The sequence below is a fragment of the Dama dama genome, chromosome 25 (assembly GCF_033118175.1).
Source record: "Dama dama isolate Ldn47 chromosome 25, ASM3311817v1, whole genome shotgun sequence".
In the NCBI taxonomy this organism is placed as follows: Eukaryota; Metazoa; Chordata; class Mammalia; order Artiodactyla; family Cervidae; genus Dama; species Dama dama.
Window position 1 is genome coordinate 48,266,808 of NC_083705.1, and position 16,768 is coordinate 48,283,575.

Below are 16,768 nucleotides of genomic sequence, written 5' to 3' on the forward strand. Positions count from 1 at the left end.
GAATCAAGGGAGTGGGCGCGGGCGAGAGAAAGGCGACCGGAAGAGATTAATTCGGAAGGGGTAGCCAACGCAATAGCACACCTGCCATTCTTTTTCTCTTTCTCCCCTCCCCGTCTTTCCCTCTCCACTTCAAAGGCTAAGGACAAGAAGCGGGATTGAGAGAAATACGGAGAAAAACAATCCAGATTAGTCCAGTTCAAATCCTGATGAAAAGTGCAGGGGTTGGAGAAGGGCTGAAAGGGAGAAAAACAAATGCACACGCAACAGTGAAAAGAAGTGAAAAGTAAGAAGAAAAGACGGGTAGACGTCACTCTGTCCAGTCACTCTCTCTGACTCCTCCTCTCGGCCGGCCCGGGGCGGTTCGCCTCGGTCACCACCGCGGAGGAAGCCAGACCCGCCTCCCTAGGAGGACGCCCCTGGCCCGCCTCGGCTGAGGCCCGGCACGCGCCCGCCCGAGCCGCGAAGGCGGCGGGACTACAGCTCCCAGGGTGCCGCGCGCGGGCGCGCCTGCGCAGTGCAGCGGGAGGCGGCGGTCTGTTCTCCGCTGAGGAGGAGCGGGGCTGAGGAGGGAGGCAGCGGGTGAGAGTTCAGAGTTCAGCAGCAGCAGCCCGAGCCCATGATTCCCATATGCCCTGTAGTTTCTTTCACCTATGGTGAGTATAATGTGCCCCTCCGGGGTCCCCGCCCGGCCCCTTCCCCGGCCCGGGGCGGCGGGGAGGCGCGGGGGTTGGGGCAGGCTCCGGGGAGGAGGCGGCGGCCGCCGCCACCGGGGCGTGCGAGTGAGTGAGGGAGTGCGAGGCGGGAGGGGGAGGCGGCGCGGCCGCGGCCCGACGAGGGCGGCTTTTCACGGTGCCTCTCTCTCTCTCTCTCTCCCCCTTCCCTCCCTCGGCGACTCTGCCCCTCGGCGCCTCTTCTCCCGCCATGGGACCCGACTCGCCTTGCCCGTCGCAGTGCCCAGCCGGCTGGGGGAAGATGCCAAAATGGCGACCGGCAACTACTTTGGATTCACCCACAGCGGGGCGGCGGCGGCGGCGGCTGCGGCCCAGTATAGGTAACGGCTCCACGCTCTTTCCCTCCTCTCCCCCTGCCCGCCCCTCCGCCGGGATCCCGCCGGCGCGACGGCCCCGCGCCCGCCCCCACTCCCTCCCCCCCGGAGTCCCGGCCCGTGGCCTCTCACGGCCCGGGGCGGGAGCGAGGAGAAGGCGAGGCTGGGGGCCGCGGAGGGCCGCCCGGGCCTTCGGCGGCCCCGCAGCTAAAATGGCCTCCCGCGGCTTCGGAGCCGCGCCGCCGCCCCCGCCCGGCGGGCTGAGGGAGGGAGCGGAGGCCGAGGCCCCTGCGGTCCCCCCGCCCCCGCGGGCCGGTCCCCGCCTCCGATCCCCCTCCCACTTGGGGATGGAGAGTGTGGGCGAGGGCGTCTCTGAGGGAGTCGGGGGTCGCCCCGGCCCGCGCGTTGCCTCTCCTCGCCGGGTGTTCTGGCCGCGGAGCCCAGATAACGTGTCGTTTTCTCGGTGCCTTCTCCTGCATCCCGTAATCTCACCTGGCCCTCCACCCGAGCCCCGCAAAACCAACTGCGGGTGTCATCGCATTCATTTGGTTGATTTAGTTTTCCCTGCGAGGAGAGAGGTAAACACACCAACCACCTGTGAATTGTGTAGCTGGTAGACTGGAAAAGATGCGCGAAGTTTCTAGTGCTTGACAAATGAGTCCACTGCCTTGTTGCAGCTATTGCGATTAGGCTCCAGGTGGGCCAGTAATTCCCCTGGGCGGGTCTTTTTCCTCCGGAGAAAAGAAAAGGGCTAGTGAGGTACAGTTAGTGAAATGCCCCATATGAAATCGCTACCTTAAGGGAAGCTCTAATTTCTGAAGTGTCTGTATTACGTTATATATCTTCTCAAAAGAAAGAAAAAAACTAGATTTTGTTACTTTTGAGTCATTCTGAGAGGCTCTAGATTCAGGCTGTAAGCATACAGGACTCCTAAGTGATCAACTTTTTATATAGAGAGAGATTATATTGGATATCTGTGTAGTAGGTAATTTAAAACCCAGATAGTTTTCTCACGTGATTCACTTCAGGAGGCGGGTGCTCTAATGGAAAGGACATCTCTGGGAACCAGAAGACCTGAGTTTCAGTCTATTTTGCTCCTGATTTTATGACAGTGGGAGTATCTCTTAATTGAGCTGTCATTTTCCTCATCTGTAAAATAAGGCTGTCTTTTGTGGTTAAAACTTGTAATTCTGAAACACAGTTGCCATATTTCATGGAATAATAAGATGCTATGTCTTGCAAGCGCTTCTCTGGTGGCTAGTGGGTAAATAATCCGCCTGCCAATACTGGAGATTGGGTTTGACCCCTGGGTACGGAAGATCCCTTGGAGAAGGAAATGGCAACCCACTCCAGTATTGTTGGCAAATCCCAAGGAGAGAGGAGCCTGGCAGGCTACAGTCCATGGGGTTGTAAATGAGGCAGACAGGAGTAGCAACTAAACACCACCATGTATTGTAAAGAGAAGGGTTGTCATTATTTTATGTATCACTTAAAAAAAAACCACTACCGATTAAAACCACTCAATGCTTAAGACACCGTTGATTTTTTTTTTTTTTTTTGACACCGTTGATTTTTTTTTTTTTTTGACACCGTTGATTTTTAAGAGATGTATAAATATTTTATTGATGAAATTGATATTTTACTAATTGTTGAATGCCTTGAACGCATGTGGCATCTTTTACAAGTCCTTTCACCTAGACCCTTACTTGCAGAAAAAGGACTGAGATGACAGATTATTGGGGCATAAACGTTAAAAAAAGTCTTTGCTTACAAGTTGTGATAATTAAACAACTAGCGAAGTTTCAGATACTTTAAACAGCTGATAATATTCGTGAAGAGAGAAAAATCAAGCCATTTTTCTTTCTCTGGGAAATAGGAGATTACTAATGAGCATCTGTGTCATAAATCTACTGATACCAAGTACTATGTGTTCTAGACCAGACTGTATTTAACCACTTAAATTTTAATTGTTTAACACTGCTTTTCTGTTATACTGTTCGCAGAGTGATGATAGATTTGTTGAATTATTTATGAACTGTTTACTGAAAACTAGTTCTTTGTGGCAGTTTTGAAGTATTTTTTCTAATGCAAACCTATAGCTAGAAATGAGGGGAGGAAATGCCAATTTAAAGGTACTTAATCACTTTTTGATGAAAATGTTTGCATATATGTATTTTATCCCAGTATAGGAAGCTATTACAGAATTTCTGTATCTAGTTTTTTTTTTTACTTTGAATCTTAATAGTTTTAGTAAACTGTAATGTCAATCCAAAATACTAAACTGATTGTTATATATTTATGTGTATCTAATGCCGGACACCCGGGTTCCACCCCTGGGTCCGGAAGATCTCCTGGAGAAGGAAATGGCAACCCACTCCATTATTCTTCCCTGGAGAATACCATGGAAGGAGGAGCCTGGCAGGCTACAGTCCATGGGGTTGCAAAGAGTCTGACAGGCCTGAGCGACTAACACTTTAATGAGAAAAGACTAGTCTTTTGACATTATTTATGCATATATTGGCAAAACTAATTTTTAAGATACTTTATCCTTGTACTTAACATAGTACATGGAATTCTTTGTTTTTAATGGAGAGAAATCAGATTCAATAATGCTAATACTTGTTCAAGGAGGATCAACAGATAATAGTAAAAGCATATGCAGAAATGCAGTGATAATGTTCATCTTTCTTCCTGAGTAGAAATCATTAAAATACAACTTTCAGACATGGAAGACCACGGATTATTTTTCCAAAAAAATTTTTTTTTAATTTAAGGGATGTAAACTCAAGGAAATCTTAAACATTTACCTGTTGGATTACATGAATAATTGGCTTCACCTGTCGGAGAGTACAGATAACTTAAAGTAACTATATCTTAAGTCTAGATTTAATTGTGGTTGTTAGTTTTCTTGGTTACAGCTATGTAAGGTATTTGATTAAATTTATTTTAAGTTTAAGCTTTCTTTTTGCTTGTTAATATTTGAAATTTATAATGGTATACTAAATAGCAAAGTTCTTTAAGAGATGTTATAAGAATCTAAGTCCTGCTACTAATAATTTTTAGATAAACCAAGTTTTTCTTTTGTATAATGCATATTAGATATTTTGTGATAAGCATTTACTCAATCCTTGTGCTACATGTTCCATCAACTACTGAATATTTTTCTTCCTGCTTTCTGTATTTCCTTTTTTTTTCTTTTTGTCTTTCTTCTAACGCTACTAAATAAACCTGTTGTGCCATTTGGCCGCTATTGCAAATGTAATCTTTTCATTTTCTTAACCATTCATGTGCTTTTTTCGCCCTTGGAAATTACAAAATCAAAAAAAAATTAAGTATTAATTATTGTGTTTATATGTATATGTTTCTGGTAGAATGTTTATTTGGAGTGTGCAGGACAAAGCAGATTTCAGACATGGTGAAAAAAATAGGAATGGCTTCATGGCAGAAAGAGAACTTGGATAGGTACCTACTTCAGTACAGTACTCTTTTTTGTTTGAGAAGATACACTTTAAAACTTTTAGACATAATTTTATAATAAATTTTGGAGAAAACAATTTTAACAGTTTGTAAGGACTTACCATAGCAAAAAATGTGAGAAAGATAATTCTCAGTGGAAAAAACTTGCTAAAAATTAATGTTTCATAGGATCAAATCAGTTTTTTTCTCTCTTACTGGGAGTTATACAGAAGTTCTCATAGAAGTTCTTCAGTTTTTTAAGGAATTTTGTGGCGTAAACAAATACACTATATGTAATACAAACTAAAGTAATCCCATTATAGTTTACTATTAATAGGACATAATCTTTTCTTTGAGAGTTTTAAACAGCCAGTTTCTCTTATTCCTTAGAAAAGCCATGGATGTTTCAGTTCTTGTCACCTTTCTATCTATTCAAGATACTTGTCTATTTCCTGCATAACCTGAATCTTTAGCCTGTGCTAAAACTTTGTTCTGTCTATAATTCTTATCTGAATGTTATTCTACCTTCAATAAAGTTAGCTATTTAAAATAATCATTTGGCAACATTTTTTACCCTTTTAATTTCTAGAATTTATTGAGTTCAAAAACTTGAGTAATGATTGTATAACGACCCAAGGTAATTGCCCCCATATCTTAGAATAATAATATTCTTGAATAATAAATGTTTAAGTGGATTTTGACTGTTGTCTGAATATTAGCTTAAACATCTGCTAGTCATCTCATCTAGTGATTCTTGAGATGTCTTTAGGACATCTGTTCCTAAAGGATGAGTATCTCTTCACATCACTAAGGTAACTTGGATAGGCTGATTAGCCAGTGAATTTTCTTTTTTTTTTTCTTCTCTTTTTTCCTTTTTATTGGAATGTAGAGTTAAGAATATTGTATCTTGGAGGAAAGAATAAAAGGAACACTGGTAAAGTAGAAAGAAGTAATCACTAACTGAGATTGTGAAAAAACCAGATGAACAGGTTTTTGAAACCAATCTTAGTGATGGAAATTTACTGGCTCTACTGAAAAAAATTTACTGCAGCTGCTAATTCTATTAGCTCTTCCATTGTTGAATTAGAGATCTTAGGGTTCATATTGCATGAATGAATTTGAAATAATGAACATTTTCTTTCCAAAAGGATCAGTGCTATTACAGGGATGTGTCCTGTATGTGTTCTTAATAGCCTTAAGGGCAGTGTGAGCCAAAATAGCACTCTATAGAATGCTTAAAGTGTATTCTTGACTGTGCTTTTGCTTTTGTAACCTGCTTCACAGTATACTATAATGAAAAGGGGATGAGCTAGTCCCACTTTGGATTTGAATCTCTCTTTAGGCACTTGTCCAAGTCCCTTAATTTTTCTACGACTTGGTTTCTTCAGCTAACTTGCTTTGAGGTGAAGATTAAATATAAAACTTCCTAGCCTAGTGCCTGATTTTCAATAGGTACTTTACCCATGTTAGTTTTCAGCAGAGATTTGCATAATAATATTAAAAGTGTTCTAAAATCTATCGTTAGTTGATGTCTATCCTACATTTAATATATGGAGTTTCATCATCTCAATGAAGAAGGAAATGGCAACCCACTCCAGTTTTCTTGCCTGGAGAATCCCAGGGACGGAGGAGCCTGGTAGGCTGCCGTCTATGGGGTCGCACAGAGTTGGACATGACTGAAGCAACTTAGCAGCAGCAGCAGAATCTCAAATGTTAAAAGTAGGTACTTGAGTATCAGTTGGTGGCCTCAGTTTCAGTGTCAGTTTAATAGAGACCTCCAAATTTTTAATTACTTGCAAGTAACATGATTATAGTTAACAGACAAATATGAGAAATAATAAGAATTCAGATTTCCTGCATCTAAGATCAGGGAAATATTGGTAACTCTCCTGTTTCATCAATGGCAAATTAGATAATTATATTTCAAATAAGTTCTTTGTATATAGCCATAAAATCTATTAAGTAGATCTGAAACTAATGAGATATGCAAAACATTTTAAGGAAAAAATAAAATAGGCTATAAAGAACAGAACAGGGGGAAAAAAAAACAGAAAAGACATAACATGAAGATGGGCTGTGTTCATGGAGTGAAAAAAAATCAATACTATCAAGTTAATCAGTTTTCTCCTGAGTAGTCCATATATTTAATGTAATTCCAATAAAAACCACAGCAGACTTTTTGGGGTCACTTGATAAAGAAATTCTTATGTTGACAGTGAAGAGAGTATTTGTCCAAAAGTAGTCAAGACAGTCTTGTCATGATATCTTGCATATTAGCAGGGACCAAAAGACGTTATTAAACAATCAGGGTAATCAGAAAACAGTCCTTGGTCAAATGTAGTAATTGACAAAGTATGTTAGAATTACTAGAAGGAGATTAAAGGTGGGGAGTGTGCCTACGGTACTTATCCATACATTGTCCTTGGCATCACTCTATCATAATTGGGGTCATTGTTCTAAGAACAACATTGCTTAGTGTTTTGGGAAAGCTGTGTACAGTGCAGCTCTTAATTCACCCTTACACAGGGCAAATTAATGAAATAAAGAGCATCTGACTTTTTGTTTTTTTAATATTAGTCTTCTCATGTAATAAATATATTAAAATGCATTTATAGGGAGTAACTTGCAGTATGCATACCTGCTCTCAAGGAATTTACTCTGCTGGAAGATGAGAGTAGGGGCAGTATACCTACAGGTAACTCTGCCATGGTAACGATCGTACTGATTTTTAATAAAATACTTAAATGGGGAATTGGAGCATTTCGACTATGGGGTTTGAGGTAGTCTTCATGGTATTTAATTCTGAAAATCAAGGCAGGATCATTTTAGACAAAGAAAATGTGTTGGCCAAGGCAGGAAGGAATTAAATTCTTTTTTGGTTTGTGTAGGTTTTTTTGGACACACCATGTGGCATGTAGGGATCTTAGTTCCCCAGGGATTGAACATGTGCCTTCAGCATTGAAAGCACAGAGTCCTAACCACTGGACTGCCAGGAAATTCTATGAATTAAATTCTTAATATGGTTCGTAGTTGGTAGATTCTGGAGTCCTGGCTCCCTCTACTATTTCCATGTGACATTGGGCAAACAGTCCTTTGGTACTTGAGTTTCTTCATCTATAAATTAGAGATAATACTAATAATTATCTCATAGGATTGAAATTTTTTGAAAAATTCTCCCTTGAAGTGTGATATATATGAAAAGAGCACATATAAGAGTATAGCTTGATGAAATGTCAGAAGCTGGGCACCATTGTATGACAAGCACCCAGACCAAGAAACAACATTATCAGCATCCCAGGAGGCCTCTACATTCTCCATTGTGGTGTGAGAATTCAATGAGATAACATTTGTAAGGTGCTCAGAATATTCAGTAGGCATTTGGAAATAGAGCTCAGAATTGGGATAAGGGTCAAAGTGTAAATGTGAATATTAGCCATATGGTGGTGAATCCACTGTTGTAGCTGTAAGTATGGATGAGCCAGAGGAACTACTTGTCATGCATCAAACATTTAAACATTTAGTAAACTTTTTTTGAATGAGTGGAAGAAAAATAGAGTCACAGTTATGAACTTGGGGAACTTTGGTGTTGAAAGTAGAGCCAGAGAAAGAAACAAATACTGGGTCAGGGTGGTGGTGACCACCCTGGGAGAATGTAGTGTTCATAAAAACCAAAAGAAGATAGAGTAGTCAGCAATATTAAGGCTTCAGAGAGGCTAAGTAAAGAATTGACAGTTATCAAAATCATTGCTTTAATTTTCATGGGGGGCCATTATAGAAAAATAGAATCTGACTTTTTTTGGAGCTACAGAAAGACAAGCATAAAATTTTGCATAAAATAGGTTTTGCATTCTATCTTAGTATTCGAATAAATTTTTTTAAAAAGTTTGTTGAAGTATGGTTGATTTACAATGCTGTATTTCTGCTGTACTGCAAAGTGGCTTAGTTATACTCATATAAACATTCTTTTTTATGGTCTTTTCCATTATAGTTTATCCCAGGATATTGAATATAGGTCCCTCTGCTATACAGTAGGACTTTATTGTTTATCCACAAATAAATTCTTGAGGGTCCTAGAGGTTAAATGGGCTTAAAATATTGGGAGGCACTGTGTTTAAAGATAAAAGAAGTGAAAATAAAATTTTGAATTGATTTTTTATTTCTTGGAAAAGATAATATATTGTATAATTGCATTATACTGGTATAGTGGTCTGCATTAAATGGGCAGAGAACTTGAAATTTGAGGAATGATACTTTATGATAGAAAAAACAATGAGCCTTTTAAAAATACATATAAATGAGGGCAGAGTGATATGGTTTATGAAGATGACTTTATTGCTTCTCTCACTCCCCCAGTCCTACCCATCCCAAACCATTTTTTACTATAAGCAGACATGGTCACTATAAATTTAATCAAAATACTCTTATGCTTAAAATCCTTCATTTGCTAACCTTTACTTTCAGAATATCTGGTTATCCTAGCTTTACATTTAGAGGATTGGGGATCTTATTGTATAGACTTACAGTTCATTATTCACATGACATCCAAAAAAATTCTGAAAATACTAGTAAAAAAAAAAAAAAGGAAAAACTGACATGAAGAGTAGGTTGTTGCTCGTTGTTCAGTTGCTCAGTTGTGTCCAACTCTTTGCCACCCCATGGACTGCAGCACACCAGGCCTCCCTGACCTTCACCATCTCCCGGAGCTTGCTCAGACTCATGTCCATTGAGTCTGTAACGCCATCCAACCATTTTGTCCTCTGTCGTCCCCTTCTCCTCCTGCCTTCAGTCTTTCCCAGCATTGGGGTCTTTTCTAATGAGCAGCTCTTAGCATCAGGTGGCCAAAGTATTGGAGCTTCAGTATCAGTCCTTCTAATGAGTATTCTAGATTGATTTCCTTTAGAATTGACTTGTTTGATCTCCTTGCAGTCCAAGGGACTCTCAAGAGTCTTCTCCAACACCACAGTTCAAAAGCATCAGTTCTTCGGCACTCAGCCTTCTTTATTGTCCAACTCTTTACATCCATACGTGACAACTGGAAAAACCATAGCTTTGACTAGACCAACCTTTGTTGGCAAAGTAATGTCTCTGCTTTTTAATTTGCTGTTGGTCATAGCTTTTCTTCAAAGGAGCAAGGGTCTTTTAATTTCATGGCTGCAGTCACCATCTGCAGTGATTTTGGAATCCAAGAAAATAAAGTCTGTCACTGTTTGCATTGTTTCCCCATCTATTTGCCATGAAAGGATGGGACTGGATGCCATGAACTTAGATTTTTGAATGTTGAATTTTAAGCCAACATATTCACTCTCCTCTTTCACTTTGATCAAGAGGCCTTTTAGTTCCTCTTCACTTCTGCCATAAGGGTGGTGTCATCTGCGTCTCTGAGGTTATTGATATTTCTTCCAGCAGTCTTGATTCCAGCTTGTGCTTCATCCAGCCCAGCATTTCTCATGATGTACTCTGCATGTAAGTCAAATAAGCAGGGTGACAATAAACAGCCTTGACATACTCCTTTCCCAATTTTGAACCAGTCCGTTGTTCCATGTCTGGTTCTATTGCTTCTTGACCTGCAGACAGGTTTCTCAAGAGGCAGGTGAGGTGGTCTGATACTCCCATCTCTCTCAAGAATTTTCTACAGTTTGTTGTGATCCACACAGTCAAAGGCTTTAGCATAGTCAGTGAAGCAGAAGTAGATGTTTTTCTGGGATTCTCTTTTCCTATGATCCAACAGATGTTGGCAGTTTGATCTCTTGTTCCTCTTCCTTTTCTAAATCCGCTTGCACATTTGGAAGTTCTCGGTTCACGTACTGTTGAAGCTGACCTTGGAGAGTTTTTAGCATTACCTTGCTAGCATGTGAAATGAATGCAATTGTTCAGTAGTTTGAACATTCTTTGGCTCTATGGTAGGCGGCATGTAATTTTTTAGTTTCACCTCTGTGAGTATCCATACCTTTCTCTGAAGAAATGTTAATATATTAGAGATATAATGAAAGATGTATTTTTCTTGGGTATAGGAAGTTATAGAGCACTTTGGTTTAATTTATGGTATCCACCAGCTTTAATTATACCCAATAGCTTGTTTCTTTTTTTTTTTTCTTAGCTTGTTTCTTTTTTAAGTAATTCTGTTTACAAATACTTACAAGGATTAACATTGCATGACTTTCTCTTTTAGATGTCTTCCAAAGAAAACAATTTGCTTATTTTCAAAATGGAATAAAATTTATTTTATCTCAATTACCATATGGATCCACTGGATCTTTTTTTATAAATCTTAAGATTCAGAGTATGGAATCTTAGAGATCTTGTTTTTCTGTTTCTTGAAACATTTTGCTGTTTCGTGATCCTAAAGATTATTTCCTCTTTACTCATCACTTATTTCCAGCTATGCTTTAAAAAAAAAAAGTAATGCAATAGCAAAATGGTTTTGGAAGCACCTCAAAGGATGGTACAGTAGTGAAATAAGTGGAAGATATTGCATTGCCCAACATTTTGCATCTTTCAAGATGGTATGAAAGAAGAGAGAGACACTACCTTTAATTGTTGGCTTTTAGTTTTCCTTCAACACAGTTGAGAAGTCAGAATTATTCATTCTCTGTTCATACTGTCAAAAAATAAGAAAGTTAACACAAAATATTTGACAGTTATTACATAAATAAGATGAATGCAAAAACAAAATGACACTACTCAAGACAAATGATAATGGTGAAATTGATTGCATGAGCAAAATCTTAGCATAAAGGTCTTTACATACCGTATCCTAGATCAGGGATCCCCCTCCCCCAGGCCACGGACTGTTAGGAATCAGCCATACAGGAGGTAAGTGGCATGCCAGTGAGGGAAGTGTCCATCTGTGTTTAAGAGGTTCCCATCACTCCCTTTAAACCTGAGCTCCACCTGCTGTCAGACCTGGAGAAGTAGTATATTCTCATAGGAGCTGCAAAGCTCCTCCTGTAAGAATCTAATGCCTGATGATCTGAGGAGAGGGGCTGAGGTGATGCTAGTGCTGGGGAGGCACTGCAAATACAGATGATTATTAGCAGAGAGATTTGACTGCACAGAGACCACAGTCAGTTGCTGGACTGCACAGAGATCACAATCAGACTACTGCCAGAACCCTGTCAGTGAGTGGCAATTATATGTGTGCATGCTAAGTCACTTGAGTTGTGTCCAACTCTTTGTGACCCTGTGGACTGTAGCCTGCGAGGCTCCTCTGTCCATGGGATTCCCCAGGCAAGAATAGTAGAGGGTTGTGTTTCCTCCTCCAGGGGATCTTCCCAATCCAGGGATCAAACCTGCGTCTCTTGCATCTCCTGCATTGGCAGGCAAGTTCTTTACCACTAGTGCCACCTGGGAAGCCCAGGTGGCAGTTGTATAATTTATTCATTATATATTACAATGTAATAATAATAGAAATAAATGCACAGTAAATGTAATGCACTTGAATCATCCCAAAACCATCCCCTCCCCCCATCTGTGGAAAAATTGTCTTTCATGAAACTGGTCCCTGGTGCCAAAAAAGTTGCGGACCACTGTCTGAGATGAATTTTTTCACACTGAAGAATCAGTAAACGAACAGTATATTTCTAAGGATAAAAAAAGAAAAGTACTCTCATATAGTTAATAGGAAGGACTTCATTATGTACTATTCTGTGACAATATTCGGAACATCCCATTTTGCTCGAAGTATATGTGGCAGAAATCTTTCTTGTTTTGTGATGTTTGTGAACTAACATTTACTCGATATGGTGCATTAGTGGACAGATCCTCAAGGCAGATACGTATTCAAAGGTAGTTGGAAGGAAATAGATGGTGTAGAAATTAAAAGATTCATTAGATCATTCCAAAACAAAAAATTAATGATGTTTTGCAATTATGAATCAAATATGGTCATCATCATCTCTCTCTCTCCAGCAAAATATGAGCCATAAAACATTTCAAAACTTTTTAAAGCATTGTATGTTGACAATTCAAATGTAGGAAGAAGAACTGGAAGTAATGAAGAGTTGGAACTCATTAGAGAAATAATTAAAATGGGGAACTAGCATTTACAGATGGACATGTTTCATGTTCTGCATTAAAGTTGATGAGCAGCTATGTTCAGAGAACATGGTCCATTTTGTCTATATGTGGAGTAAGAATTTGAATTTGCTATAATTCATATTGCAAATTTTCTTATAGTTTTTCATTATCCCTTATTCATATGTAAATGGTCAAATAACCTCAAAAATGCTGAAAAGGAGAGAATGAGGTTCAGTGGATCCAAATGACATTTCTCCTGGTGGTAGCTCAGCTGGTAAAGAATCCACTTGCAAAAAAAAAAAAAAAAAGAATCCACTTGCAATGCAGGAGGGACCCTGGTTAATTCCTGGGTCAGGGAGATTAAAGAATCCACCTGCAATATGGGAGACCTGGGTTTGATCCCTGGGTTGGAAAGATCCCCTGGAGGAGGGCATGGCAACCCATTCCTATATTCTTGTCTGAAGAATTCCTAAGGGCAGAGGAGCCAGCGATCTACAGTTGATGGGGTTGCTAAGAGTCAAATATGAGTGAGCGACTAAGCACAGAACAGTACAACATTGAGAGTTAAAAGATCTCAAGAAAACTGTTAACAGTTCATATGCTATTTAACCATCCCTCTCCCTTGTAGTCTACAAATCTAATGAGTTGGTAGAAATGGTAAGATTGGTTATTTTATTTGTTCTGGTTTTTAAGAAGAAAATACAGCCTGAATTTACTCAGTATTCAGTTCAGTCACTCAGTCATGTCTGACTCTTTGCGACCCCATGGACTGCAGCACACCAGGCTTCCCTGTCCATCACCAACTCCTGGAGTTTACTCAAACTCATGTCCATAGAGTTGGTGATGCCATCCAACCATCTCATCCTCTGTTGTCCCCTTCTCCCACCTTCAGTTTTTCCCAGCATCAGGGTCTTTTCCAAGGAGTCAGTTCTTCATATCAGGTGGCCAAAGTATTGCAGTTTCAGCTTCAAACATCAGTCCTTCCAGTGAATATTCAGGACTGATATCCATTAGGATGGACTGGCTGGATCTCCTTGGAGTCCAAGGGACTCTCAAGGGTCTTTTCCAACACCACAGTTCAAAAGCATCAGTTCCTCGGCACTCAACTTTCTTTATAGTCCAACTCTCACATCCATACATGACTCCTGGAAAAACCATAGCTTTGACTAGACCGACCTTTGTTGGCAAAGTAATTAATGTCTCTGCTTTTTAATATGCTGTCTAGGTTGATCATAGCTTTTCTTCCAAGGAGCAAGGGTCTTTTAATTTCATGGCTGCAGTCACCATCTGCAGTGATTTTGGAGCTCAAGAAAATAAAGTCTGTCACTGTTTGCATTGTTTCCCCATCTATTTGCCATGAAGGGATAGGACCGGATGCCATGATCTTAGTTTTCTGAATGTTGAGTTTTAAGCCAACATATTCACTCTCCTCTTTCACTTTCATTAAGAGACTCTTTAGTTCGCTTTCTGCCATAAGTGTGGTGTCATCTGTGTATCTAAGGTTATTGATATTTCTCCCGGCAATCTTGATTCCAGCTTGTGCTTCATCCAGCCCAGCATTTCTCATGATGTACTCTGCATGTAAGTTAAATAAGCAGGGTGACAGTATACAGCCATGACGTACTCCTTTCCCGATTTGGAACCAGTTTGTTTGTTCCATGTCCAGTCCTAACTGTTTCTTGACCTGCATACAGATTTCTCAGGAGACAGATCAGGTGGTCTGGTATTGCCATCTCTTGAAGAATTTTCCACAGTTTGTTGTGATCCACACAGTCAAAGCTTTCGCGTAGTCAGTAAACCAGAGGTAGATGTTTTTCTGGAACTCTTGCTTTTTTGATGATCCAGCAGATGTTTGCAATTTGATCTCTGGTTCCTCTGCCTTTTCTAAATCCAGCTTGAACATCTGGAAGTTCATGGTTCACGTACTGTTGAAGCCTGGCTTGGGGAATTTTGAGCATTACCTTTCTAGCATGTGAGATGAGTGCAGTTGTGCAGTAGTTTGAGCATTCTTTGGCATTGCCTTTCTTTGGGATTGGAATCAAAACTGACCTTTTCCAGTGCTGTGGCCACTGTTGAGTTTGCCAAATTTGCTGGCATATTGAGTGCAGCACTTTCACAGCATCATCTTTTAGGATTTGAAATAGCTCAACTGGATTTCCATCACCTCCTTTAGCTTTGTTCGTAGTGATGCTTCCTAAGGCTTACTTGACTTTGAACTCCAAGATGTCTGGCTCTAAGTGAGTGATCATGCTGTTGTGGTTATCTGGGTCATGAAGATCTTTTTTGTATAGTTCTGTGTATTCTTGCCACAGAATATATTCTCCAGTCTTCTTAATATCTTCTACTTCTGTTAGGTCCATAACATTTCTGTCCTTTATTGTGCCCATCTTTGCATGAAATTTCCCTTGGTACCTCCAGTTTTCTTGAAGAGATCTCTAGTCTTTCCATTCTGTTGTTTTCCTCTATTTGCATTGATCACCGAGTAAGGCTTTCTTATGTCTCCTTGCTATTCTTTGGAACTCTGCATTCAAAGGGATATATCTTTCCTTTTCTCCTTTGCGTTTAGCTTCTCTTCTTTTCTCAGCTATTTGTAAGGCTTCCTCAGACAACCGTTTTGCCTTTTTACATTTCTTTTTCTTGCGGATGGTCTTGATCCCTGCCTCCTGTACAATGTCCCGAACCTCTGTCCATAGTTCTTCAGGCACTCTGCCTGTCAGATCTAATCCCTTGAATCTATTTGTCCCTTTCACTGTATAATCGTAAGGGATTTAATTTAGGTCAAACTTGAATGTTCTAGTAGGGAACTTCTTCCTCCAATTTAAGTCTGAATTCGGCAACAAGGAGTTCATGATCTGAGCCACAGTCAGATCCTGCTCTTGTTTTTGCTGACTGTATAGAGCTTCTCCGTCTTTGGCTGCAAAGAATATAATCAGTCTGATTTCTGTATTGACCATCTGGTGTTGTCCACATGTAGAGTCTTCTCTTGTGTTGTTAGAAGAGGGTGTTTGCTGAGACTGGTGTGTTCTCTTGGCAACTCTGTTAGCCTTTGACCTGCTTCGTTTTGTACTCCAAGGCCAAATTTGCCTGTTACTACAGGTATTTCTTGACTTCCTACTTTTGCATTTCAGTCCCCTATAATGAACAGGACATCTTTTTTGGGTGTGTGTTCTAGAAGGTCTTGTAGGTCTTCATAGAACCATTCAACTTCAGCTTCTTCATCATTACTGGTCGGGGCATAGACTTGCATTACTGTGATATTGAATGGTTTGCCTTGGGAACAAACAGAGATCATTCTGTCATTTTTGAGATTGCAGCCAAGTACTGCATTTTGGACTCTTCTGTTGACTATGATGGCTGCTTCATTTCTTCTAAGGGATTCTTGCCCACAGTGGTAGATATGATGGTCATCTGAGTTAAACTCACGTATTCCAGTCCATTTTAGTTCGCTGATTCCTAAGATGTTCACTCTTGACATCTCCTGTTTGACCACTTCCAATTTGCATTGCTTCGTGGACCTAACATTCCAGCTTCCTATGCAATATTGCTCTTTACAGCATCCGACTTGACTTCCATCACCAGTCACATCCACAACTGGGATATTTAATCCAGATATTTAACCATCCTTCTCCCTTGTAGTCTACAAATCTAATGAGTTGGTAGAAATTGTAGGATTGGTTATTTTATTTTTTCTGGTTTTTAAGAAGAAAATAGAGCCTGAATGTAAGTTTCTTCCAAAATTCTACAATGATGCAGTTATTGTTTTAATAGCATTGTACAGGTAATGGAGCATGACATAGCAAGTTTAAGGAATACCTAAAGGTAGTATGTCTTTTTTCATCATTCTCAACATTATTAAATATTAAATATAAAGAAGATAAATTTGTCAGAAGTTTTGTAGACATAGAAAATCCTATAATTTGACCTAGAAGAGTCCAACAGTATTGAACATTAAATTTGGGCTAATGGAAAGGTTGTGTTTTGTGTGCCAAGAGAAGGAAAAAAAATGTTTTATCAGTTACTTTACTGTGTTATCCAAAGTTGAAACAGATACATTCAACAGTAGTTTCCAGAGGGAAAAAAAGCACATTTAGTAATGTAAGTGACAGAAGCTAGCTACATTTTCTGAGATTATTTTTCCCCTCATTGCCTTTCAAGGTCAGAAATTAAACATTCCACATCTGTCCTATGGTGATTCCTCTAGAAATTTCACATTTTTAATTTAATCTGAAGTTAATCATTACCTTTACCTGT

General features: G+C 39.9%; 1 protein-coding gene across 3 annotated transcripts in view; it reads left to right on the top strand.

The window, feature by feature from the left end:
* The first annotated feature begins 519 nt into the window (after positions 1-519).
* Positions 520-16,768, top strand: part of ZFR (zinc finger RNA binding protein) — an 82,192-nt gene continuing 65,943 nt past the window's right edge. The window contains exons 1-2 of one of the 3 annotated variants that reach the window (XM_061129274.1): positions 520-653; positions 952-1,051. In XM_061129274.1, coding sequence (XP_060985257.1) covers positions 617-653; positions 952-1,051 — 137 coding nt within the window. In that variant the 5' untranslated portion in view covers positions 520-616. The remainder of the gene's footprint in view (positions 654-951; positions 1,052-16,768) is intronic. The other 2 variants (XR_009690509.1, XM_061129275.1) reach the window with 2 other exon arrangements.